The sequence below is a fragment of the Camelus dromedarius genome, chromosome 4 (genome assembly GCF_036321535.1).
Source record: "Camelus dromedarius isolate mCamDro1 chromosome 4, mCamDro1.pat, whole genome shotgun sequence".
NCBI lineage: Eukaryota > Metazoa > Chordata > Mammalia > Artiodactyla > Camelidae > Camelus > Camelus dromedarius.
Window position 1 is genome coordinate 92,136,592 of NC_087439.1, and position 27,783 is coordinate 92,164,374.

General features: G+C 44.9%; 1 protein-coding gene across 3 annotated transcripts in view; it reads right to left on the reverse strand.

The window, feature by feature from the left end:
- NGEF (neuronal guanine nucleotide exchange factor) overlaps positions 1 to 27,783 on the reverse strand; it is a 101,357-nt gene that overhangs the window by 21,518 nt on the left and 52,056 nt on the right. For 2 of the 3 annotated variants that reach the window (XM_010999013.3, XM_031452429.2), the window contains 2 exons: positions 15,813 to 15,955; positions 10,257 to 10,555 (listed from right to left, as the gene is read on the reverse strand). In XM_010999013.3, coding sequence (XP_010997315.2) covers positions 10,257 to 10,555; positions 15,813 to 15,955 — 442 coding nt within the window. Of the gene's footprint in view, positions 1 to 10,256; positions 10,556 to 15,812; positions 15,956 to 16,654; positions 16,880 to 27,783 lie in introns of those variants that run through there. The other variant, XM_031452428.2, reaches the window with a different exon arrangement.

The following is a 27,783-nucleotide window of genomic DNA, read 5'->3' on the forward strand; positions in this document are numbered from 1 at the left end:
GGGGTGGACCTGCATCCTCGTTCTGCCAGGTCTTGCTTCCTGTGTGGTCTGACTGTTCAGCACAGCGCTCTCCTTGCTTCTGAGGCTGAAGGGGGGTGGTTTGTACACACAGGCACAGAAGTGACTCCAAAAAGGCTTTTAGTTAAGAAGCAGCCCCTAGAGCATCTCTTTCTTCCACAAAAAATGATGATGAAGTTGGAGTCCAGAGCCCATGCCCCGACCTGCCTCAGTGTGGTCTCCTGTCTGTGCGGGGAATGCAAGGAGGGCTGGGACTCAGGGACTCCCCGGGGGCCTTGGCATCACATGGGTCATGACAGCTACTCCTGAGGTTGCTGTGAGACTAGGGGCCAAATATTAAATGTGAGTTGGCATGCAGGCACTGGGGCTCAGTATGCTCCCTCTGAGCTGCCCAAACCCCAGCGTTAGCAAGCTCACACACATCACAAGCCAATTATCACGTTTTCTCAAGTAACGTCGGGGTTGGAAGAACTTTTTCTTCTGTAATTCTGTTTTCTCTGAATTTTATGAGGTGCAAGTTATTTATTCGATAATCTATTTTTAAAATGATAAATGCTAACACTGTCACCCTGTTAAAATAGGTACAAGTGCTTGCTTTCTAAATCAAACACAACAGGAGAGATCCGATGTTCTGGGTGACGGCTATGGTTCACCTTAAAGCATGGGGCAAAGATCCTTGCCCCTCCCCAATATGGGACTCATGTGCTGAATTGTTAGGATTTATCCTAAAGAGACAAATATATTATTCAATGAAGCTTGGTAAATAAAATAACAATCACGACAATTTTCTGATAGAGGTACATCATTTTAAAAACCATAAGTAATTTCCTTCTAAAATGGACAGTTTTCTTTTGGAAAAAAAAAGGAAAGTACATTTAAGTTCTAAGTTGTGAAAACAAGTTGAAAAGCTACAAAAATACAACTCTGAACTCAGAGGCTGTGCAGAATCAGACTGCGTTATACCAAAACGTGCTAGCAACCTGGGAAGTCCCCTCCCTCCCGGTTCCCAGCAGGATGAGGCGGGAGGGCCTGTGCAGGCATGCTGGGGAGGGGCAGTCACCAGTGCCAGCCTGGGCGGGTCACCCCCCGGGAAGGTACGTGTATCCCTGTTTCCGTGGAGATACTCAAAATACCATCTGCTGCTCTCTTTTTGAGCTCTGCACACCCCGCTCAGCAAGATCAGGGACCATGGGGAGCATGTCTTTCTCTATCTGATCTGGGGACACAACCCATGCCAGCCACAGAAGCGACACTCCAGGGACAGTACCTCCAGGTTGTCCTTTATGTCTCGTGACACTGGTGTCCAGTGTGGTGTGAATCCAGTACTGACTGCCTGGTGCTTTGTCGCCAGGAGTGACTGTCCCCACCCCCCAAGTGAACACCCGACTCTTTCTCAGCTCCCTCCTTCCTAACTTTGTAATTTGAATATCTGTCTAGTTATTTCCTCCAACCATTGTGTTCTCAAATGGTAATTCAAAAACCATTCCAGACAGGAGGGTGGGAACCAAGAGTTTCAGAATAAGTTAAAAAATAAAAAGTAAACCAAGAAAAGCCTACATAACCTCTAAGATAACACTTTCCAGTTTCAGCTGCCTAATTTTCACTTTAAAAAGGAGGAGGAAACATACAATTCTGCTCTTGAATCCTGATTCTTCAGTGATTGATTAAGACTGAGGCCAACCAAAAGGCCATCACACAGGGGTATTTTCCTCGTGTGAACAGTCGTTCTTTGGGACCTGCTGCTTTTGTAGCTAAAGAAAGAATAAGTGAAAAGATGATCCAGTAGGGTAGTCACTGATTTGGAACATAAAATCTGAAGATCTCAGCCTTGTGCCCATTGCCAGATATTAACAAAACAGAAACTCACATGAAGCTCTTTAAAATAAGTATGAAAAGTCAGTTTACAAAGACTCAGAGCGAGATGCACTGAAGTCATGTGCTTGTGTTACTCACTCCTGCACATGACGGCATTTATGGTTAGGTCATCCCAGTTTACTAGATACCTTGATCTGATCCATTGGAAATGACAAAAATGTGATTTATTAAATATCTTTATTTTCTATGCACACTCTCCTACACACGTAATATTCTCTCCTGCCCTTTAAAAATGTAATATATCATGATTATTCACCTATTTCATTTTTTGAAAGGATGTTTTTCAGTATTTGTGTCCTTGTCCAGCTGTACACTGCCTTACTAGGTAATTCCCTACTATTGGGCATTTAGAATTCTTCCTCCATCCTTTCCCTAATTTTTGCTTGAATGGACATCCTAAGAAATACTTGTGCACGTTTCTGATGACTTTTCAAGATAAATTCCTAGAAACAGAAACACTAGACAGTGTACATATTCTGATAAAAGGGTTTTGATACAAATACTGCTACACTCTTCCCATCGCCTGCACTGGGGAGTACTCATTTCAAAATCCCCCCAACACTAGGATTTAAATATATTTTTATTTAAAAGTCTCTGCCATTTTGAAATGCCGGTGCCTCCGTGTTGCTTGAATTTGTACTTCTTTGATACCAGGGAGTTTGATTTTCATATTTTTCCTTTTTTCATTTAATCATGGGCCACTTTTTCTAAGAGAATTGTCTTGCCCGTTTTTCCTTATGGTGCTCAAATGTTCATATTGATAGAGCTTTCTCACTAGTGGAAATCTGGGTTTTGCTCATGTGCAGAAAGCCAACTAATTTCCGCATGTTTATTTTATAATCCACCACTTCCTTGAACTGCCTTATTAGATCCAGTATTTTTCACTCCCTCAGATTTTTAAGTAGGCAACTGTCGCTGGCAGCTAGGGGTGGTTTTGACTTTCCTTCTTTATAGCTTTATCTCGTTCCTTTCCTTGTCTCGGTGCACTGGCCAGAGGTCCCAGAGCAACCTCAAGCATTAGAAAGCATCACTGTCTTGTCTTTATTGCCTCCAACAATCCTTCATCAAGTAAGATGTTGGTTATAGATCTGAGCTAGTCTTTATACATTTCAGAACATCTCCTTCTGAATTTTGTTTTGATGGAAATGGAGGTACTACTTCTCTTGTCAACCTCTTTGAAGATCAGGGTATTTTTCTCCTCTGATCTATTAATTGGATAAATTTTGGTTCCATACATTATACCATCTTTGCATTAGTTTATGTGCTCAATGTTATTCTTTTAATGTATCTCCAGATCCCATTTTCTTAAGTTTTATGTAAAATTTTGCCTTAATTCACAGCGAGACAGATCTGTTTTATTTTCTGGGGTGGGGGGGGAGTACTTAACAAAATGAAGACATCTAACTCTTTTTACAATGTTTCGGTTTTAAATTAACACACAGTGAGCAGTGGGGAGGGTATAGCTCAAGGGGTAGAGCACATGCTTAGCATGCACAAGGTCCTGGTTCAATTCCCAGTACCTCCCCTGAAAATAAATAAACCTAATTCCCTGCCAAAAAAAGTTAAAAAAAAAAATTACAACACACAGTGAAATTGACCTTTTGGGGAGTGTACAGTTCTATGAATTTTGACACATGTAAAGATCCCCGTAACCAACACTACAACCAGGATTCACAACAGCACCATCACTCCAAAAACCTTGTGCTATCCCATTCCTGTGCCAGGGTCCCCTCCCCCCCCCGCACCTCTGGCAATCGCTGATCAGTTCTCTGTCACTATAGCTTTGTCACATTCAGAATGTCATATAAGTGGAACCACACACTATGTAACCTTTCTGACTTCTTTCAGTCAGCAAAACTTTTCAGAGATTCATCTGAGTTGTGTGTATCAATAACTCATTTCTTTTTATCACTAAGTCGTATGCCATTGTATGGATGTTCCAGCATTCGTTTATCCATCTCTCTGTTAAAAGACTCTTGGGTTGTTACCAGTTTTTGGCAATTAGGAATGGAGCTACTATAAACATTCATGTACAGGTTTCTGCGTGAACATAGGTTTTGGTTTCTCTAGAGCTGTGGTTCTCAACCAGGAATTATTTTTGCTCCCTGGGGGACATTCAGCTAGTCTAGAGACATTTTTGGTTATCACAACTGGAGGTAGGGGTGCTACAGGCATCTGACTGCAGAGGCCAGGGATGCTGCTAAACTTTGTCTCCAGGAGAGCCCCCCACAACAAAGAACGATCCAGCCCCAAATATCAGTCGTGTTGCTGTGGAGACGCTGCTCCAGGTAAATACCCAGGGTTGGGCTTGCTGGGCTGTAGGTAAGTGTACGTCTTATTCTATGAGATACTGCCAACAATTCTCCAGAGCGGCTGTGCCATTTTGTAACCCCATCAGCAATGCATAGGAGCTCCAGCTGTTCCACATCCATACCAGCACTGAGTCTTGTATTTTAAGGTTTTTTTTAGCTGGTGAGTATTATTATCAGTGCTAAGAATTTTGTTTCTGTAGGTTCCTTGAGATTTTCTACGTAGACAGTCATATCATCTGTGAATAGGGCAGTTTATTTCTAACTTCCCTAGAGACTTCCTCTTTAACTCAGAGATTACACAGAAATGTGCTGCTTGATTTTCAAGTGCTTAGAGATTTCCTGTTACCTTTATGTCATTGATTTCTGGTTTAATTCTATTATGGTCAGGTCATACTTTGTATGATTTAAATTCTTTTCAATTTGTTGAAGTGTGGCATGGTCTACCTTGGCGAATGTTCCATGTGCACTTGAAAAAAATGTGTATTCTGCTACTGTTGAGTGGAGTGCTTTATAAGCATTAATTAGTTCCACTTGGTTGATGGCATTCACTTCTTACATTCTCTTACATTTTATGTCTCCTAGCTCTACCGATTACCGAGAGCAGAGTGTTGAAGGCTTTATCTGTAATTATGGATTTTGTTTTCATGTGTATGTGCTCTAATGATCAGATTTGGTTACTAATATAATGTTACCTTCAAATAATTTGTATGTTTCCTTCTTTTCTGTCTTAAGACTAGGGGTCAGCAAACTACAGCCTGGGGCTGGCCACATATAACTGTGTAACATTTCATTGAAACATAGTCCTGTCTGTTCCTTCACACGTTGTCTGTCTGCTGCTGTGACATTACAATGGAGAGCTGTGTGGTCGTGAAGGAGGCTGTGTGGTCCACAAAGCCTGAAATATTTACTGTCTGGTCCTTTAAGAGAAAGTCTGACAATCCCTGCTCTAGACTTGCACTCACCAATACGTTAGCAACATGTGGTTTGATTTAAATTCATCTGTACTGAGTAGAATTGAACGTTCAGTTCCTCAAGTGCACTCGCCACTTGTCAACTGCTCAGCAGCCACATGTGACTAGTGACTACTGGATATAGAATGTTTCCAACATGACAGAAAGCTCTGCCAGACCAGCAGTGTTTCTGGGCTACTGGAAGCAGCACTGGACTCCTCTGTGCTTTGACCATTTGGCACAACTCAGTCATTTGGGTGCAACATCTCTTTTGCAGATGGTATATTTTGGTGGGTTTTTGATTTTGAGTCAATTTTTGGAGTTTATGTATTTCCTAGAAAATCATTCCTCTCACCAAGACTTTTACATGGTAGCTTTTGGATCTTGACCCTGTCTGCTTTCTTTACGAGTGTGGTTGAATGTGTGTTTCCCCTAATGTCTCAAGCTGACATCTTAATTCATTTAACTTTGTATTTATTCCTTATTTAATAATTAACGCATGCTAGGCTGTGAATTTTTCTCCAAAGGCAGCTGTGGCAGCGTTCCGTATGTTTTTAGACGTAGCATCCTCCTCATCGTCTTTGAAATAATCTGTAATTATAAAATTGACTTTCCTATCTCAAAAGTTAGGAACACTTTTAAACATTTCTGATTTGAGGTTTTGGCATTGTTTCAATTTGTTTTCTTGTCTTGCTGCATTGTGGTGAGAGATTACAGCCTATACAATTTTCATAAATATCTATCGAGCTTTTACTTATGGCTTTATGTCTGACCATTTTTTGGTGGTATTTATGGACACCAGAAAATAAAATTTTGCATCTCTTTAGAGCAGTGCTGTCCAACAGAAATAAGGGAGTCTCATACACAATTTGAGATTTTCTAGTAACCACATTAAAAAAAGGTGATAGGAAACAGGGAAATTTTGCTATATTTTATTTAGTCCAATATGCCCAGAATATTATGTCAATGTGTAATGAAAATTCACTAATAAGATAGTTTACTTTCTTTTTCTTTGCTTCGGTGCATATCGGACACACAGCACATCTCAATTAGCACTAGCCACATGTTAAGTGTTCAACAGCCCCATGTGGCCAGAGGCTACTGTAGTGGGCAGCGCAGCTTTAGAGGGTACAAAGTTTAGTAAAAATATTTTGCCAACCTCATTATTTTTTTCAGATTCCTTATGTCCCTGTTGTGTTCCACTCCTACAGAAACAGGGTAGCACGTAGGGCAATGTCTGCTCACCTTTCTGACGGACTCTGCTCTATTTGGCTGCCAGTTCAGGATATTTTATAATAATTAATTTTTCACTGTAAAGGGCACCTCTTGGGAATGGCTTTCCTAATCCTACAACATCCAGAAGATTAGTTTTATATAAATAAAAAGACTGAGATTTTCTATAAAAATGAATTATATGGAAAAAATACCACAACTGGAGAAGGCAAGTTAAGTGCTTGATCAGTGTCAGTCTGGTTGCCAGCTCTTCATCTGTATTAATTCATTTGATCTCAATACCCCTGTGACGCAGTTACTATGAGCATTTCAATTTTACAGATAAGGAAGCAGAGGCACAGAGAGGTTAAGAAACTTGCCCAAGGTCACACAGCTAAGAAGTAGCATATCTGGGATTCAAACTTAGGCAGTTGGGCTCCAGTGCCTGTATGCATAACCTTGGGCTGTATCATCTCCCCCACATTTTACTGTGGGAGAAAACATTTGAAACATAAAAAAAATACTATCCAGAATATGTAAAAAACTGCTATCAATCAAGAAGACAAACATAAACAACCCCATAGAAAAAAAGGGCAAAGGATAAGAACAGGCAATTCATAGACAAAGAAATGGAAACAGCCAATAAGTACAAGAAAAGATGCTCAATTTGCAAGTCATCAAGGGCAAGTAGGTTAAAACAAGATATGATTTTTCATCTAACAGATTAGAAAACAAACTTACGGTTACCAAAGGGGGAAGATGGGGAAGGGATAAATTGGAAGCTTGGGATTAACAGATACACACTACTGTATATAAAATAAACAAACAACAAGGACCTACTGTATAGCACAGGGAACTATATTCAGTATCTTATAAAAACCTAAAATGGAAAAGAATCTGAAAAAGTATATGTATGTGTGTGTGTGTATATTTATATATATATATCTGAATCACTTTGCTGTACACCAGAAATTAACACAACATTGTAAATTAACTATGTTTTTAAAAATAGAGCAAAAATTAAGAAGTTTGATAACAGGGCTAGGAGGGTGCGTGAAGATGGCCTCTCTTGCACTGCGGAAGTCATGTGCAATTTGACTGCCTTTTTGAATGGCAGTTTGACAGTACCCACCACCATGTAAAATGTACTTCACTTTTGACCAGCAATTCCACTTCCAGGCCTCTGTCCTATAGCTGTGGTCTCCTCTGAGCACGATGATGCAGGCACACAGCTCTCCTAACCCAGCTCCCCATGTCCAGTGGGCCCAGGTCAAGTGCACTGTTTCCCTGCAAAGCCACATCTGCTGAGGGTCGGGGCACAGGCTGCCTGCCCTCCGGCCACCTGCATGATTCTCTCCTCACCTGTGAGCCCTTGTGTTTGTCCCCAAACTTATTCAAGTCAGTTGTACTTGCTGCGCTATTATGTCTTTTAATGATACAAATGAAGGAATTTTCAGTGCAAAAGGAGTTGTTTTTATGAAAAGTAAGCTGAAAGCTCTAAGAGGCCAGTCAAAGGCAAGTTGCTAAAAAACCAAACCCAAAATCAAACTGCTCTTGAATAAAACAAGTATAAAATATGGGGGGAAACAAAGATCTGTAAGATTCTGCACTTAGGAGTCTTCACAAGTGTCTCAAGTCCAAAATCACATGGTGCATGACTGTAATTTATAAGGAGAGAGAAAGTGAACACAGCGGGTCCTCCAGTGAGAACCCAGGAGACAAGAAAAGGCCTGCGCGTGTGCATTGTTCCCATTTTTTCTTTAAACAATGAAAATGCATTGATGAGTCACTTATTTAATTTTAAAACTTTAAAAAATAAGGTGATACCTTTAACATACAAATGACTCATTGTTCCCTGTGGTAACTTGTCTTGCCTTGAATTCTAATCTGTATGATAATATAGTGGGTTTAGTCTTCTAATCAGTTGGATAATTTCTGGCTTTCAATGGAGGATTTAGGCAATTTACATTTATGGTGCTATTCCTCTACCACCTTATTTTATGCTATTTGTTTTTTGTGCCTTTTAACTGTTTGCTTTCCTTTTCTTACAAGAACCCTGCCTTCTCTGCTTTTGGCTTGTTGTTATAGGAGGTTTATACCATGTTCTAAGTTCTACTGGGGTTTAAGCTTTCCAAAGTATTTTAACTTTATTTCTCGAATTATCAAGGTAAAAAAATAGACTTACTGTGGTCATTGTTTCAACATGTATGGAAGTCAAATCATGCTGTACACCTTAAACTTACACAGTGCTGCAGGTCAACTGTATCTCAGTAAAACTAGAAGGAGTAAGTTAGGGACGGTGGCTCTGTCTGTGGCTGGTGGAGCCCCTGGGTCTCTCAGGTAGGAGGGACGGCCAACTGCAGGGGGATTTCTCCATGGCTTCCAGCGCCTTCCTCATGGCTGCTTTCAGTGGCAAAGCCTGAGGAGCTTTACTCAATCTGGCTCCATCTGCCTATGGAGATCCCCCTGACTGTGTACCTTCACTTTTGATGGGGAGCATGGTCCCTTACATCCCCTCACCAGTCTCTTCATGAGAAACTGGGAGGAGCCCAGTTGGGATGACTAGACGAATGACATCGGAAATTTCATAATAAAAAAAAACCTCCCGCGGCATCCGTTTACAAATCGACGCTCATGAGTCATGAGGGATGTCAGAGTTTAAGCCCATCTCTCCTGAGTCTACTGGGCAGGATGCAGTGAACCTTGGGTGACCCTTCAAAAATCAAGTGTTATCAAGACTTCTCGAGGAGCAAAGGCATCGTACCAACCGAGCCTGGACTAGATGACCCCACTCGGGAGATGTTCTCAGCTTTGGTCATTACCTGTGAGCACAGTTTGCAGTTTTGCCTTTTAAATAAACAAGAAGAGCAAATGCTTCCATAGAGTCGTGAGCAGAAGAATAAGGAGTTAAAGAAGGACAGAACATCTGGAGTCAGGACTGCAACTAGGAACAAGTTCAACGTCGAGCTTGAAGGAGCATGTGAATGAGGGTGGGGAGGAGCGTGAGAGGGCAGAGAAGATAAAATTGGACTGAACAAGTTAAAAGAAAAAACCCAAATCTCTTCATTTTTCCCCTCTGCATCCACTTTTTACCTTTCGGCATGAACACACACCTGCACGGTCACCCTTTCTGGCCACTGCTCTCACTCCTTACTATGGACCAGACTTGTCTCTGTACCACAGATTTCCTTCTACACCCAAATAATCTTGGTTCAGATAAAATGAACACTTAGACTTCTTAGCTACTCATTTCTGTCACCGTTCATGTTTTACGAATTATTTCTCCCCGCCAGCAACAAACCATTAGGCAACTCCGTGATTCTGCCTCAGCCTAACTGACCGGCAAAGTCTGCCTGGCCCATCAGTTGAAGGGGGAAGAGACAAAAGTCCCAGAGTTCCACCCCATTTCAGGAGGGGTGGGGATGCCAAGGGTTTTCTTTCAGAGCCCCACTCATCCAAGGTTCAAGCGACTGCAAAATGAAGATGAGGGATCAGACTGCGAGTGAAAAGTGAAGCCCAGATGACTGCAGTCAGTTCACGGTCTAAATGAGTTCAGCGTCACCTACTGCATGAGCGTTCACGCGCACCACGGAAATACCCGACAGCAACAGCAATGAAGGTTAGAGAATGCACTCATACTACCTGATGGAACAGCCATGCTGAGGACACTCCACATTGGAGCTGAGCTATCCTAGAAGGTAACTAGGTATTTTTCGTTGCCTGTGAAATAACATGAATTTTCTTGCATGTTCTGGATGGATGTACCCTGCCAGTAATTCTTCTGGTGAGCCAGCCTGGGAGCTTCACCTCACAAAGGAAGCCTCACTCATGTTGGTTAAAACACCTGTACCTTCTGAACGGAAGCTCCCACCCCAGGGCAGCCCATTACCTCCTGCAGTTTGATCTCCTCTGGCTGGAGGATGTCCAGCACCCCGCTGCTCTGAATCTCAGGGAGATCTTGCCAGAGGTTAAATCTGGAGTGGGGGTTACTGAGCAGGCAGATATGGGGCAGAGCCTTCCTCTCCGGTGGGCTTGCCAGCTCCTCCTCCTCTTCTTCCTCATCCTCCTCCGGTGTCTCCTCGCTGGTGGGGGACCCATCGGCACTGCTTTGTATTTCTGCATCCTGTTGTCTCCTGGTTTCAATTTCTTGGAGAGTTGATTTATCTCGGTATTCCTGATACAGGAGCCCTGAAATCAAATCAAATTGCACTGGAGACATGAAAAAGATTTCAGTTGAAGATCCTTCCAAATCACTAAGTCAAGGCTTTGGATTTCTATCAAGGGCAAATGCTCTGCCTGTGAATGCACACAGGAAGCCAGACCTGCACAGGTCTCAGGAAGGGGCTCAACCACCGAATAAACTGCCGTTGTCTTCATTTCTCAGGAAGGATCAGCATGCATACATTTTTTTTTTCAACAAAGAATAAAGAACAGATTCAAAACGCAGTCACACAAATATATGCTTTTCGCACACATACTCGGAAAACAAGAATCTGCAACTTGACGTGTTAATAACCAATGTGCGCAGAGTTGATGGAAATGTCCCAATTATGTTTCAGTATCCCAACAGGATGCTTCTCAAAGCCTTAAAGGCTTCAATATTAAAACTCAAGTATACTCATTTGTGAAACGGGAGTAGTTGTAAATTCTCATTTTGAAGGAAAAACCAATATTTCATCAACCTTATGATTCAAAAGGGAAACATTCCTTCTCTGCTTTCACAGCTTCAGACTTACTTCCCTGACCAACTGTATTTGAAATAAATGCTTTCTAAGTCTCCGAGGAGATTTGGGGGTACAGAGGAATCAGCAAAAATGTAGCACCCCCACAGGGAAAAACTCATTTCGGACATCCTGGCTTCAGGGCAGAGGGATGGTCTGTCCACACGGGAGCAGCAGAAAAAGCTTCAGCAGCAAGGGGGTTCTGGGCCCAGGGAGAGGGGAAGCGGGGCTGGGATAGGGAAGGGGTCCTGCTGGCAGTGAGGCTGGGAGAAGAGGAGGGTCACCCCAAGGGTCTTGTCTATCCTACAGGCAAAAGGGAAGTGCCAAGAGACCTCAGGTCAGCAGCTCTGGTCTACATCTTAGGAGGCCCCTGGAAGGGAGAAAAGAGGCTGTTCTCTTTCTTCCAAAAGAGCAATGATGGAGGCCTGAACTGCGGTGGTGGTGGAGGGATGGGGCCGTGTGCCTGATTCAGGGACAGGTGTAAGGGGGAACACGGGTGCCGGTGGTTGGCTGGTGCTGGGTTATAAATGATATCTGGATGACCAGTTGGCAAGAGGGTCTGGTGGCTCTATTCAAGGAGACAGGGAACACAGGAGGGATGGGGCATGGGGTGGTGGAGAGATCCAGGTGCACCTAGGGGTACTCAGGTGGAGAAAACCAGTGAGCAGCTGGACTGATCTGGAGTCTGGGAGAGCGGCTGGGGCCCCTTGATATATCTGTCTACAAAACAAAGATGATTTTCCCAGGAAAGTTCTAACAGGGATAAATGTACCACTTATAAAGCACTTTCTCATGCAATGCAGTACAAATATTAGCTATTATTCCTCCTTTAATTGTTAAACATATCTAAACAGTACAAAAAAGGAAGGGAAAAAACCAGACTATCTGTGAAATCCTGAATGTGTCTGGATAAATAATATTCATAATTTATAAATAGCAGGAATCCAATAAATCACCCATGGATTAAATCAGTTAGCTTCATATATGCCATAATATAGAATTAGAAAGCCTTTATGCAAAGTATAGCATTTACTTAAAAAAAAATAAGATCCTGTGATTTTACAATGCTACGATCCAGCAGATTACAACATGGAGTTAACTTGACAATGGAACGAAAGAGAAAACCTAAATCTATGCTAAATGCAACCCAGACTGAAGATCTGTAAAGACAGAGGTTTAAAGTCACTACATACACTGGTTCAGTCACAACATAAGATATAACTATTGCTGCCAACATGGAATCCATTGTTCTCCTATGATTCTGATACTGTGTTTATGGAGGTTTAAAGAAACCAGGATTCCACGAGTTGACTTGGATTCACTTTTCAATGCTTAGCAGGGTGTCTCCCACATAGTAGGTACTCAAATATTTGTTGAATTGAGCACCTTTAAAAAATGCAGTTCCGAAGGTTCACAAAAGTATCTAACCAATTTGGCGTCTTTTTGAACGTTCAAAAATATATCTTATGTATGTTAGATGGCATATGCAAATCATGGGTCAGCATGCTGGGTAAACCATTGGTAAAAGCTGTCTCCAGTGTCTCACATGATGGTGTGACACATGTGCTGAAAAGACAGAAATATCAGCATTGTGGATAGTTGGGTTGAAAATTGTATTTCTAAAATCACATTGTGGCTGCCTCTCCTCTATCCCTTCACATCCCTTCTTCCCATCTGGCAGGGTGCTGACCCATTCTGTGCTCAGGGAAGTGGGTGAATGCTGACTGATCAAAATCTACCACGATCGTTCCCTTCCCCTTGCCACTTCTGGGTTTAGACATGAGCATGAAACACGACCTATGGAGAGTAAGGCAGCATTTTACATCTTTGAGAAGAACTTCTCAAAAAGATATCCCTCCCCAGTAGACAATTGAAGACAAACTGCTCTTTTCTTTTTGGTTTTTACACATGGCTGTTTTAGGATGTGATGCATGGAGTCATGGCAGACATCTTGTGACATGAAGCCCAAATGCTGGGAATGGTGGAGGGAAAGGAGCTGGGTAGATTGCTTAGCTGAACGAACCAATTCCAGAACTTCTACTTCATTCCTGGACTCGTTAACTCAGATAGAATACTTCCATTTTTTAAGGTCATGGTTTTTTTGCTAGATACTCTATTACACTTGGCCAAAGACTCCCAATACAAGTAATTTTCTTAAAACTTCATACTTCTTTCTGAAGTCTTCAGAGTATAAATTTAAACACCAATTTTCCTACAGTGACTGTGATTACAAAGTTATCTGATGCACTGTGTAACCAATTTTCATAACCCGTTTTTTTATTAGCTTTAAAATTCAGATTACAAAGGAAATAGAGTAGCTTGACCTGAAGAACTATAATTATCTGATTAAATTTCTGTACTTTTACTATTTTGCACATTAAGTAAGCAAAATTAATTTTACTTGTAAAAGCTTGCACCTAGTATTATACCCATGCAGAATTAGAAGGCTCAGTTCCCCTCTCCCCTAATTAAAATGATCTATACCAGGTGGGCCAAGCTGCCTGGAGAAGAGGGCAAATTCCCGGCTCCTCTCGCCCCTGGAGTCATTCAAAATCTCTTTCTGAAGAAAATAATTTTTTTCTTTGAATCTTTCAGATAGAAACGTCTAAAGAGCAGGGGAATTCATTTACTTTTTAGTGAGCACCTTCTATGTATCAAGCATTTGTTGGGTGCCAGAGACAACCATAGTACACACACACACACACACACACACACACACACAAAATCACAGAGTCCCAGAGTCTATGATCTGTGGGGCCACTGCCACCGACAATGACAGCTGTATAGCTCCTCATGCATAGTCCTGGCACAATATTGTTCTGGCCTTGGTAGGAGCCATGCAAAATCAACACAGTCCACAAGATGTCTACAGGATGCCCACATAATCATCCCACTTTCCTTCCCACTTGATTCCACTGTGTCTTTAGGAACATGCTCCTTTCCTGATACCTGGCAAAGAATTCACTTCATTCACAGAGCTAAAAGCAGCTGGCCTGTTGTAGGAATCGGCCTGGTAATGGCCTGGAGTCTATGATGAAGGATGTGAGGAGGCAGCCTCAGTCCTGTGCTGTCATTCAACACATCTGTTGAGCACCTACAATGGATCCAGCCCAGGAGCCAGAAACACATATTCACCATCACACCAGCAGACAGTGGTAGACTATCTGCTGTCAGAGTGTCAGTCTCTACTGCAATTTACCAAAGAGGAAATTGAGGGTCACAATGAGCAGGTACCAGAGCTCAGGGCTCCTGACACCCAGACTTGAGCTTATGCCAATGACCCAATAGATCCAGCCCTCTCCAGGAAGGAGGTTTCCACATGCCCATATGCAGAAGGGAGCCTCTCTCTCTGTGAGGAGTCACAGATCTCCCCACCCCCATCCCGACTTCCTTCCTTGTCTAGACATCAGTCTTAGCCAGAAGACCCCTTCCAAGTGGGTGGACAGCAAGGCTTCCAGCACACGAAGAGGCCAAGATGGCCCTCCTTAATACAAGGGGCAACGTGGCAGAGGTGGAGAAAGGGATTTTCAGGAGTGTTTGTTCTCAGATCAGTCCGCTCTCCATCCCCCCAGCAAACAAAGGGAAAAGCCACCACCACCATCACCGTGACACACAGGGGGCCCGCTAGGAACAAAATTCCTGGAGTCAGCGCAGCTTAACAGCCTGCAGTGTGCGCTCCACCCTCAGCTTTGCAAGGGCTCAGCCTGCTCCTAGGGTTTAGTCCGGAATAAACCCCAGCCATGGAAGAGGGGGCCTGTCAGGAAAGGAAAGCCTCCCACAGGCAGGTCTCCTGGGGCAACAGAAGCTCCAATTCCATTCACAACACTTCATGTCTGTCTGAGCAGTTGGTATGGAGGACAATGATGATGTATTTAGAGAAGAAAATTTTCAAGCCAAAATTGTAATTTAATGAATAAAACTGATACTCTGATGATACTGAAGAACAAAAGATTTCTAAGCAGCGGTGGTACCATTTCCAAATAACTCTCATTACCTGGTCATGGCTGCCTCTGGTGACGAGGATGAGAACTAACTTAATGTCATCAGCAATGTTTGCCTTTTAAATCAAGTACCTGGGTTCTTGGGACGCCTTCTCAAGCCACTTTCTGCTTCTGCAGTGCAGGAGCTGGACATGCAGGCTGTGCCCCATACTTCTCAGCCAGGCTCCTGGACAAGCAGGTGTAGCCAGGCTTCCCTTCCTAACCCAGAGGCCTCTGCGGCTCCTGCTTTCTCTCTGCTTTACCCTTCCTTCCTCTGTGCAAAGTCTGCCACTGCTGCCCCTTCCTGAATCACACCAGTCGGCCCGGCCCTCTCCAGAAGTCCCTCTGCAGACTCCTCTCCCTTTCCAGGTCTTCCCCAGCGCCCCCGCCCAGGGTGGGGGCTCATGGAGCCTTCCCTCCTGCACCACCCATAAGCACCTCACCCCTGGACTTTCTGGCAGAAGAGACAAGGGGACAGAAAGCCCTCCCTAGGAAAGGGCTGAGCCAGTACACTCTCCAAGAGAGCAGGAAAGAAATGCATCTGCTAAAGCCCAATTACACAGCCACTAATAAAATGTGGCAGTTTTGCCTCTGGAACCACGTAGAACCAAATATGTCAATAATCCCCTTGTCAGATACATTTGCCCAAGAGAAATGTAACGGCATCCCACGAGCAGGCGAAACCTCAGGGTCCACCAGGAACCCACGTTTCCCGGGTGACGCCCCGCCGCCGGGGACACCCACCTATTTGCTCGATGAGGTTTCTCCAGGAGTCGGCGGGAATGGGGTGGATCATCTGCAGGGCCTCGGTGAGCGTGGTAGGGCTGTCGGCGAGGGCCGGGAACTCCTCGGGTGTGGCCCCATTTCCCGGGGTGGAGGACGACTCGCTACAAGAGAGAGGAGAGGCAGGGGCCGGTTATTTTTAAGCAACGACGCACCTCGCAAGTGGCGTCCGCACCAGCGGCCTTGGCCAGCTGGACCCTGCCTGGGATGTCCAGGCGGAGCGGCCGCAGCGGCCTCCGCCCCTCCTGGCCAGGCGGGCCCCACAGGCCCTTTTTGTCACCCCACCAGGGCGCGACCGTGTGATTCATTCCCACACCAGCCCGCCCAAACCTTCATGTTTTCGGAGCTCGCGGGCAGGCGTCGGAAAGTTGGCGCGCCCTGCCCGCTCCGCGGCGCCAACCGGCCGCCCCGACAAGTATCCCAGCCAGGAGCCCAGCGCGCGCTCCGCACCCCGCGCCGCTCGCTGTCACAGGGTCCCTGGTCCCCTTCGGGTAGCGATCCTCCCGACCCAGGGCCACGCGGCTCGGAGAAGGGGCACCGAGCTGGACGCGTGCGCCCAGGGCGCCCGGGAGGGGGCGCGGGAGGTGGCCCGGGGTGTTGACGGTCCGGCTGGGGTGCACCCCGGGCCCCAGGCGGCGTGCCCGCACGACAAGGGCCGAGGGAGGAGTGAGGGCCGGCGGGCCCCGCGGGGCCGGGGGCGTGAGACAGGCCGTTCGGGTCTCCATCGGGGGCCGAGGACGCAAGCTGGGGCCACCGGCGCGTGTTGGCGGCGCGCGAGGGTCGGGACGGCCGCTCGTCCTCACCTGCCGGGCAGGTGTCCCGCCGCTGAGTCGCGCGCGTCGCTCTCTGAGGTGGAGCTGTCGTGGTCCACGGCGCAAGCGGCGCTGAAGGCTGCGGCCAGCAGCTCCATGGGGGCCAGAGGCCGGGCGGGCGCTGGGGCCGAGTTGGGGGCCACTCTGGGGGCCCGGGGCCGGGCTGGGGACAACGAGCGGGCTGCCGAGCAGGATCGCTGCGCTCTCGGCTGGAGCCGTAGCTGCCGCCGCCGCCGCCGCTGCGGAGCGCTCCGGCAGGCGGACGGGCGCGCGCGCGCCTGGAGGCTCCCGGGGTTGCCACGGCAACAGGGGAGGCGGGAGGGGCGCGCGCGGCGGGGGCGAGTCCTGGCGGCAGCAGGGCGGGGGGAGGCTGGACTCCGCGAGACCTAGGCCCCGCGGGAGCCGACTGCGGCCCGGGACCTCCTGCCCGGCCCGCGCCTCCCTCCTCCGCCGCGGTCGCTCTCCGCCGGGGCAGGCGAGGAGGGCAGAATGGGTGGGGGCGGGCGAGCTGCGCCGTGGTCTTCCCGCCCCCTTCTCGCCGTCTTGTCGGACCCCGCCAGCTCACGGGGCGAACTTGGAAGGTAGGGGCAAAGTGACTCTGCTCCGCGCGCCCTTGAACCTCCACCTCGCCCACGCCGCCCATCCTCTGAGGTTCTTCACAGGGACCGACCCATTGACCCCCGCCTCTGCAGCCCTGGGCCCAGCCTCGAGGGACTCTCGAGGACGCCCGCTCCTGACCGACCTGACTGTGGAGAGGCGGCCAGCGCCGAGGCCTCTGCCGGTCGAGTCTGGCCGCCCCCAGCTACCCTGAGGCCCTGGCGGCCCGGTGTAGGTGTAGGGGAGCGAGCGGAGGAGAAACAGTGTTCCCAAACCTTCACCCTGTTTCCCTGCCCGGTCACATTGACTCTTGGAATCTGCACCTTGTGTTAGCTAGTTCATCTCGCTTCCAGATACGGAGAACAAGCAAAAATGAGAAATTGGAGTCGAGGGGAGCGTGAGTGGTCCCGTGTGATGTGGAAATCTAGCATGGAATATCTGACTGTATGGCCAGCAAGACAACTGGCGCAGGACACAACTCCTCAGTGTCCTTTTCTGAGGGGAGCCCCTCCACTCGCCGCTCTCGGCTACCCTGGGCGGTGCTGGGTGCCTCTCCCGGCCAGGGCCAGTTCCCGCCATCCGGAGTGGACCTGGGGGATGGGGAGTGCAGCGCAGACCAAAGTGGAAAATCTCCTCCTGCACCTTCCCCTGCACATCCCACCCACGGGGCATTTGTTTAAATGAATAAATTCCTTGTTTTTGGAAGCAAATATTCCTGGTGGGAGGGGTTCAGTTACTAGTTAGGAGGTTGGCTTTAATGCATTGCTTAGCCGCCAAAGTCGTGGTAAAGGGAGGGATGGGGCGGGAAAGGAGCGGAAGCTGCTTAGGAGGGGCCTTTTTTGCTTGGAGGGGAGCTCTGCTTCCCAGACTCCAGCTGGGGCCCCTGGTGGTCCCCTGCGCAGCCAATCTTACCCCAGCTCTGACTCCACAAACCGGTTCTTAAAGCTGCCTCTTAGCGCTAGTTCCCATCTAGGGGCTGGGATGGACAGGTCTGATCTCCTCTTGCCCTTGAGGCCTAAGAATATTTGCTTGCCTGTCATCTGGTCTTCTCTTTCCAGCCCATGCCCCTCCCTTCCTTGACTCATTCTAAGACTCTCCAGACAGCCCTCTCTTGAGCTCTACCCTGTCATGTGCCCACTGGCCACATCCACCCGAATGTGTTCTAAACACTCCACCAATGCACTGACATCCCCACCACCACCATAGCCAACCAGGAGGCCAGGCAGGACGTGAGAGCTAGCCTCAACATCTCTATACCTGCTGTCATCCCACCTGTCAGTGCCTCACTGAGCCCCCTGGATCCTCAGAGTCTTTCAGAGCATCCTCTCCTTGGTATTTGGACCTCTCCCCAGTCCATCCTTCTCTCTGTTCTCTTTCTAACCTAGGGGTCTGCTTTTGTCCCTCCCCTGCTTAAAACATCTGTTGGAGTCCCAACCCCTAGGGTTGAGGCCAGCCTCCTGGCTCTGTGATGGGCTCTTTACCAGATGCCCCACTCCCTGCCATCTTCCTCTGCTAGGACTGCCCAGCCCACCCCCCAAGTTCTCACCCTTCCTGGCTGCTGCTCCCTAGAGCGTCCCCCTACCCAGGCCCTTAACCCTGTATAACCAGCATAACCAGCAGCATTGCCTGTCACTATAATTCCCTGTGAATAGGGCTGTCCTCACACTAAGACATGGGCTCCTCCAGGGTGAGTACCCTGGTGTCTTCCTCATCTTTTGTCAGGCTCAGAGGAGGTACCCTGTATGGGTGATCACTAGGTCCTGCTGCTGTGCATGGTTTCACTGCCCTTTAAATTTGATGTAATACTAAATGGAAGCTTTCACATTTTGCTGCACTGAGGAGAAAAGATTTTAAAAAAATCAAAATATCCAAGTGAAGTTACGTATATTAAGATGAATATAATAAACCCTTCCAATTGAAAAATAAGCTAAAAATATCCTTCTAATTATAAAATCAGCTTAGAAAGTCACAGAGTTCTGAAGGCATATAACCTTAAGCTAAATTCCCCATGTTCTATTTTCTATCATATTTAGTGTGTATTAGGTAGGCTATTATTAAAATCTCCACTTAGCTGACATTTTGCTCTGAGTCATTCACAAAATAAAGTATAAGTAAATATTTCAAATAGTTATACTTTACTAGTCCATAGTTGGTGCTCTCTAAGTGTTTGTTAAGGAGCTGATATGTTTTAAAAAATGTTTAGTTATTTTACATATTTTAGCTAAAGATTCTTTGTTTCTTCCTTTGAGTTATAAAAGGTAAATGTTGGAAACAAAGTGGATTCTTATTTATGCGCAGCCTCAGCTTCAGGAGTCCTCATTTATGTGGGGCCAACTGATGTCCTTCAGAGTCCAATGACCCCCATTCCTGGGGTCCCAGATGCCTGCCTGTGATCCCTCAACAGATAAAGTACATTCTTTACTGGGCATGTTTGCCCTAACAAACTAATAGCCCTAGCGAATGCCTAATGTCACAATAGCTCAGGCTGGTTTTTTCCAGCCCACCTTATCAGAGTCATAATTCCCACAGCCCTTCACAGACACTAAACCTCTTACCTCATTTACAATCAATCAAAGACTTGTGCACAAGCCAATCAGGCACCTTGTGACACAACCTTATAAACACCCCAACAACTAGCCCTCAGGGCTCACACAGGCACCTCTCTTCTGTGCGGCCCACTGTTGTCTATAACAGTGAACCCTAATAAACCCCTTTTCTATTCTCATACTTTATCTCTGGTCAATTCTTTTACCAACCTGCATGTCACTGGCTCACCATTTGGTCACCATGTTGTGTCATACAGCAATTTAAGTTTATAAAATGTTACTTTATTCTGAGGGAGAGTTGCTAGAAGCAAAGGGAAACTTAGAAATGATCTGGTCCAATTCTTATTTTTTACAGAAAAAAGAAGCAGAACCAGAAGGTTAAAATGACAAGCCCAAGCTCACAGCTGGCTGACGGCAGATTTTGGAAGTATGTGCTAGTAAGTCAAGACTCCATTGTTCGGGATAAGGGAATGCAAATTTCTGTTGACTTCTAAATATTTTTAGGGTCTCCTGGCATGTTACCGATTATCACACATTAAAACACAGCTGTATTCTTAAATCTAGTGGGAAAATGACTTTGTAGTGAGGAGATGATCCTCAAATATCTATTTTAAAGTTTCTAGAAACAGGTAACTTGATAACTTTTAATTAACTCTATCTTTTGAATCCATATACACAGTTTATTTTTGTCATTCTTAAGAGACTTTTTTAGTTGCTGTGAAAGTCAACAAATTTAAACCACAAAGGCAATGCCAGCAGTCAGTCCACAGAAGGCTACAAGCTTGAGGTTAAACGGAGCCCCAAAACCAAGGGAGAAAGTTAGGAAGAGGACAAAACGTAGCCTCTCTCACTGCTATTCCCAGAGGAGCCATACTCAATGGATGAAAAGATTTCCCCAGAAGGAGACTTCTGTACTACTTCCCCAGAAGTAGAGTCTTCTGCTGTGTGGTTGGAAATATTTTACTGATGACGTGGAGGTGGAGATCTTTCCTTGCTTTTATCATGAGGATAATTTATAAATGTGGGATGGTAGCATGTTATGAAAATAAGTTAAAAACACAATCAGTTTAGCCCTGTTTAGTAAAGAATTAATCTGGCCTTTCCCTTGCGTGGGGAGGCTCTGGGGCGGGAGGGTGACCTCTAAGCCATTGGAATGTTATGTCTGATAAGAGTGTCTTTACTTACCTGGAGGCCATGTCAGATAAAGTGGGAGCTCTGGGCTCTGTGGTAATAGCTCAGCTTCCAGAAGGGCTGAAGACTGAGGTCAGTCTTCTGGGTGGCCAACCAGTTCTAGGTGACGGAGCTCCAGTAAAAACTCTGGCCACCCAGACTCAGATGAGCAGCCTGGTTAGCAATATTGTCACACGTTGTTGCCCAGGACTGTTAGCTCTGTCCACAATTCCACAGGGACAGGACAACTGGCAGATCTGAGTGGAACTTCTCCGGATTCTTTCCTATGCATCTCTCCCCTTGTCTGACTTAAAACTGTAAACTTTCTCTGTAATAAGCTGTAACCATGAGTAACAGCTCTGAGTCCTGGTGAATTTTTGAACTGAGGATGGTCTTGTGGGCTCTTCCTTGACTTTGCAAGCCTCGAATCTGATTTAGAGTACAGGTACCACATGCCTCCAACAGCCTTCCTTTCCTTGATCTCTTTTTCTCTTCCTCCATCTGCCCTATACACATGCCAGGTTAGTTTTCCTCAAACACATCTGTTTCCGCACATCTGTTTTCTTCAGTGACTCCCCAGACCTTTCTGGTACTTCATTGCTAATGGAGTTAATGTGCAGTCTGGGCAGAGGCTGTCCAGATGGAAGCTGGGTCACCCCTGGGAGCTCCCATGGCCCTGTCTTTGCTCTCTTAGTTCTGCCCTGTTATCACCCACTTGCATGGTTTCTCTTCCAGTGACCTGAGATTTGGGGGTGTCATTTATCTCTGCATCCCAGCACCCAGTGCATTCAGGAGGCATCAGGAAATCATGAATATGTACCTATGGGGAAGTTACCTTAACATGTCCTTGGTTTCAGTCTTCTATAGTTATTGAGCGTGGCATTAGCACTCCCTTGGTATTACATCTTGCCCTTCTTTGGTTAATGAAGATGTTTCTTTAATTGCCCTCTTTGGGTACTAGTAGGCTTCTGGGGTTGGTGCCTCAAGCTGGGGGGGAAGTAACTGACCTGTTGTGGTCAGTCAAAAAACCCATGAAAACTAGACTCACCATGCTGGTGAAGTGAGGAGGGTTTTATTTTTGTTTTTGTTCTTTTTTGACGTGGTTGCTATGGTGGATGGACAGTTGTTATACTCTTGGTTAAATAGAGAAAAGCCCAGAGGGATGATGAAAGGCATACAAATCCTTGTCTGGTTGGAGGAGATACGCCAGCTTTGGACAGGTTTCAGTGATTACCAGAAGCAGGCATGGCGGTCTTAGGGCTTTTCCACTGAAAATTTGATATTGCTCAGCTGAATACATTTTCAGAATCAAAAATAGACAGCCCAGCTTTGCTCCACTTCCAGGCGTGAGAGGCTTGGCTAGTGAAATGTTGGCATTTCCAAAGCATTTTGATGGTGCGCGTGTCTTTAGTGGCGTCCTTAAAAGGCTGAGACAAATGGTGGCCATATCATCAATTGTGAGATGCAGACAAGTGTATGGCCTTGATAGAAATGTATTTCTCAAAACAGGATCCCCAAAATAACTCATGGATAAGACGCTATAATGCTGAGTGTTTATCCAAAATGGTGGAGAATGAGAAAGGGTCTGGGATGTTTGGAATATTCCTAACCACGGAGCCGGAACACATAGGGTCTGAGGATTTGGCTGTGGGTGATGTCAGATGCTTTTGACCAATAGGAGCATTTCTGAAACAATGGAAAATGCTATTATTTCCAAGATATGTTGAGGAAGAAATCTGGAGAAAATGAGATTAAGAGTTGCCTGGGTAAACATAATTTACACTTAGGTTGTGGCCATTGGGGTCAATATACTCTTAGTTGGAACTCAAACTGTAAAGGAATTAATAGCCCACTTACTTCCACTTACATTTATTCATTTTAAATCATCTTATAAACTATATACTTAGATCTAATTTAGTCCTATATTAATTAGAGCATTTTGTAAACTATAGTGTACTATACAAATAGAATGATATATTTAGCACTAAAATACACTCACTATTGTAATGGAGAATGTATAGCCTTAACTATGATCCAAATGTAGGAAAACTATTTAAGGTATGAAACAAGAAAGAAAAGGATGTCCATTCATAAACAAAATAGACTTGAAGGAGAAGCATGTAGTTAACAAAATTAATAACTAGAGAGTGTTCACACATTGTTCCTTGAAAATTGCAAATAGCTGGATTTTAGGGAAATACTTTCCTTAACAAGAAATATGTAGTATAACTTTTTATTTCCTACCGGAACAAACCATCTCGTCCTTAACATCCAGTAGAAGGATTGTTCTGTGTTGAGTCACCAGGACTAAACATTCAAGGATTTAGGGTCCTATAAAAAGACTAACATGTCTTTGGTAGAGACTGGTCACTTTACAAGAGCTGTTGGAGGCACGAATGTACCAAAGTGCCCAATTCCAGGTCCTTGACTGCCCATCATAATATTGACAAAAATGCTTTTCTTCCCAGGAATTCAAAGTTTTTGACTACTGTTGCTGTTTCTATTTTGAAGACTCTAATAAGGGAACTGGTGACCACAGCATATAATTAACAAATGTTATCATAAAGAGAAAGCGTGGTATTTCAAAAAGCTATCAGATACACAGCAATTGAAGAATTTAAAAAATGAAAAAGCAGTGTTAGCCAAGGCTTGGAAACTGCCATTTGCCTCTGGAGGTGGGAGTGTGAACTGATGCAACCTTTCTGGAGGGCACTGTGACACCCGTACCATAAATCTGCAAATGCTCATACTCTCTGACAAAGGGATTCTACTTCTAGAATATATCCTAATAAACTATAAGAATCCATGTGAAAAAATTAGCTAAGGAATGATTATTATGGTGTTATTTATAATAGTGAAATATTTGGAGTAACCTAAATGTCCAACAGGAGATGGACTGTTAAAATTACGATGTATCTCTAAAATGGAATATCATTAAAAATGATTTAGAACATGTTTAATAATCTAGAAAGGTGCCCATATTGTATTGACTAGAAAAGCAGATTCCCAAACGGGATGGTAGTATGATCTTGATTTTGTTTATAAATAGAATTATACATATAAAAATGTAAGCATACATATATATTTGAAAAGGGCCAGAAGAATAATCACCAAAGACATTTCACAGTGCTCGTCGTAATCTGATTGGTCAGATTCTGAGGGAATTTCCCCCTTTTTACTCATATGTGTTTAAAATTTTTTTGCAATAAATGTGTCACTTATGTAACAAGGAAAAAAAAAGTCACTCAAAAAGACATCAGTCCCTCAATGTGCCTACATTTAGAGCAGGAATTTAAAGCATTCACATAAGCACAGGGAATCCTGATGAACTTGAAAAAAGGGCTGAGCTATTTTGTATTCTCTAGATTTACTTGGGGAAAAACCACTTCAATTCATTACATAAATCTATCTTTAAAAAACTCTTCAGTTTCCAAAGAATCACGAATTCAGATTTTTACAGTAGATCACTTTTTAGCATCTCCAAAATTAAAGCACTTACCTGATATTCTAATCTGCCTGGTTATAAAAATAGTCTCTTTTCAGAAATTCCCCTTTTCTTTCCGTAAATCCACATATATGACTCCTAACCAGAATGCTGCTTCCTTTTCCACTGAAGCCATGTCCTATCGAAGGAGTCATCAAAGAAATGTCTGTCTCCCATCAAAGGCAGGTCTCTGAACACCACAAATGTTTCTCTGCCCTCCTGCATGGCTACATCCCACCTATGCTGGCTCAAGTGCCACCTCCTTCACGAAGCCCACCCTCCATCCCATCCCATGGCTGGCTGTATTTGCTCACTCTTAGGATCTCCTGCAGCACTTCACCAGGGCTTCTCTTAAGGCTTGGTCACTTTCTTGGAGAATGAATTCTCTATCCCTCTGGACTGTGCGTGGAGACAGGACTCAGCCTGACTGATGTCCCCCCAGCCCCTTGCTGTACCTGCAGAGAACTTGTGTATGCTAGAGGCTCAAGACATAGTCACCAAACAGAGGTGGAGTTGGATGAGGCTTGAGAGCAAACACATTCTCTTGGTCTCATCCCAGTGCTTCTTGGTAAGTTACAGTCAAAGAAACATCTGCAAACTCTTTCCTTTCACCCACCAAATACAAACTTCTCTCCTTGCTGCTTAATAGGTGAGTGCACCGATAGCTGAAGTACTGTTATTCCTGGGAGGACATCAGTGTACCAGCAAAGAAGTGAAATTTCACTTTTGTTTCTTTACCTATTTGCTGTTCACCCCTCTCCTGAGCTGACCAGTTGATGCTTCTTTTCCTAATTTTAAAATCGTGTCTCTTTTTTTTCCCATGCAGTGAAAATTGCATGCTAAATTATTGCTGTTTCTAATGTGTTGCTCAGCCCTTGGAGTAGCTTTTATTTGTCATGGAGTCAGCAGGATCTCTAAGCCTGTTTCTTTGTTAGGCTCGGGGTAAAGAGGTGGTCCTTATTTGTCTCTCTTTTCTTCCTAACCACAAGGGTCTTTTGAACCTAACTACAAGGGTCTTTGACCCTCAGAGGAGGGTCTTAAGCTCTCCAGAAATACATTCTTCCATTTGAAATTAGCAATTGTTCTTAAAAAAGAAAGAGACTCTAACCTGTCATCAGTTGAGTGTTTTCTGTAAGAACTGATGGATTTTTACCAGGAGAGAGGAGAGCCTTCCTGACACACGGAGTCAGAGAAATGACAGGACAGAAGGGGAAAATGCCTTCCCTGTTGAGAGCACCTGGGAATACAGTGTCCCTCCCTTAACCCAAGGGCTCTGTTTCAGCACTTCACACGCTGTGAATTTCCATCGACTGTGTGCATGTCTTAAAGTTGGAGTGCTCTAAATTTTCTGTTATTACCAAACCAGAAATCTTCAGGGAACACAGGCTCTTGTACATTACTGATGGGACAGCAAAACTGTCCAACCTCATATGGAAGGGAACTTGACTGTAACTAACAGGGCCACATATATGCAATGGACTGAGGGTCTGTGCCCCACCAAATTCATATGCTGAAACCTTAACCCCTAAGGTGTTGGTATTAGGAGGTGTGGCTTTTGGAAGGTGGTTAGGTCATGAGGGTGGAGTTCCCAGCCTCCGGAACTGTGAGAAATAAATGCTTGCTGTTTATAAGTCACTCAGTCTATGGTATTTTGTTATGGCAGCCTGATCTGACTAAAACAACATGCATTTCCCCTTTGACCCAGCAATTCCATTTCTCAGAATTTACCCTGAAGATATGTCCTGAAATATGAGACAAAGTGTGCCCAAGGTCATTCTTTGTAGCATAATTTTTGATCGCAAATGTGGGAAACAACCTACATACCCACCAAATAAGACTGGTTGACTGCATCATGATTAATCACACAGTGGAGTCTTATGCAGCAGAGCTGAGAATGAGGAAGGTATTTCCCAGCTGGTATGGAGATGTTCCCTGTGTTATGTGAAAGAAGCAAGGTATGGAAACGGACATGCAGTTTGTGAACTAAAGAAGAGGAAGTCTCACAATTGTACACACACTTTCCCCCTTCCCCCACCCCCACCCTGAGCAAGAAACACAGGAAAGGAAAAAGAAAAACTAGTAAAAAGGGTTGTTTCCAGAATCGGGGTAGAGGATAAGACCTTTCTGAGTGTCTTTTTTAATACAGTTTTGACTTGTAAACCATGTAGATATTTTACATATTCAAATAATTTTTAAAAATCTTAAAGTATGGGTGGGAAAAACAAATCCTAGAACTGATAATCACCTGAAACAAATGAACCTAAGTAATTGTCAAACTGATAACATAACCACACAGAAAAAGATTCATGTCACTTTTGAATGTAGTGTTCTGTCTTTATGCCATTACTGAGATCTATTCTAGGACTTTAAAAAAGCAAAGACCTTTTAAACTTTACTTAGTAGGTGTTGTGGGCTGAATTGTGTCCCCTGAAAATATATGTTGAACTCCTAACGCCTGGTACCTGTGACTATGACTTGATTTGGAAATAGGGTCTTTGCAGATGTAATCAAGATATGACGATATCATACTGATTAGCCTGTGAATCCAATAACTGGTGTCTTTGTAAGAAGAGGGAAATTTGGACACAGACACAGACGCACAGACGGGAGAACACCATGTGAAGATGCTGGCGAGGCTGCAGTGATGCACCTGCAAGCTGAGGAATGCCAAGGGTTGCCAGCAACCACCTGAGACTGGGAGATTCCCCCCAGTGGCCTTCAGATGGACCATGGCCCTGCCGTGATTCTGGTCCCCAAGACTGTGAGAGAATAATTTCTGTTGTTTTTAAGCCACCCAGTTTGTGGTACTTTCTTACAGCTGCCTTAGGAAACTAATGCGGTAGATTTGTTATTGGTTATGGTACAGGTGGAGCAATTGTGAAACTCTTTGTGTATCTGTAGAGCAGAGCATTACCCCGCAAGACATTGATGTTGAGAACCAAGGTCCTCGCTGTTAGAAAAGGGAGATGAAAATATGGAAAAGGGAGAGAGAGGAGGAATGCTGTGTGTCAGACTTGAACTGAAAGTATCTGTGTGAACTCACACACACACACACACACACGCACTCACACGTTTCCTAGCGCTGTCCACTTGAAAGTCCTAGAAGCAGTGACCTACTTAGTAGTAATGAGCACACAGAGCCTGCAGATCTTGGTTTCTAAATATCATTCTGCACTAAAAGGGTTTAGGGCTCCTTGGGGAAATGGCTGACTCCAGGTCTGGGACATAGAAATCGTAGAAAGTATCTTCTTATGACAGAAAATAAGGAAGTACTCAAAAGAGGTAAAGGGATATGTCAAGGAACATAGTAGCCAGCTGAAAGG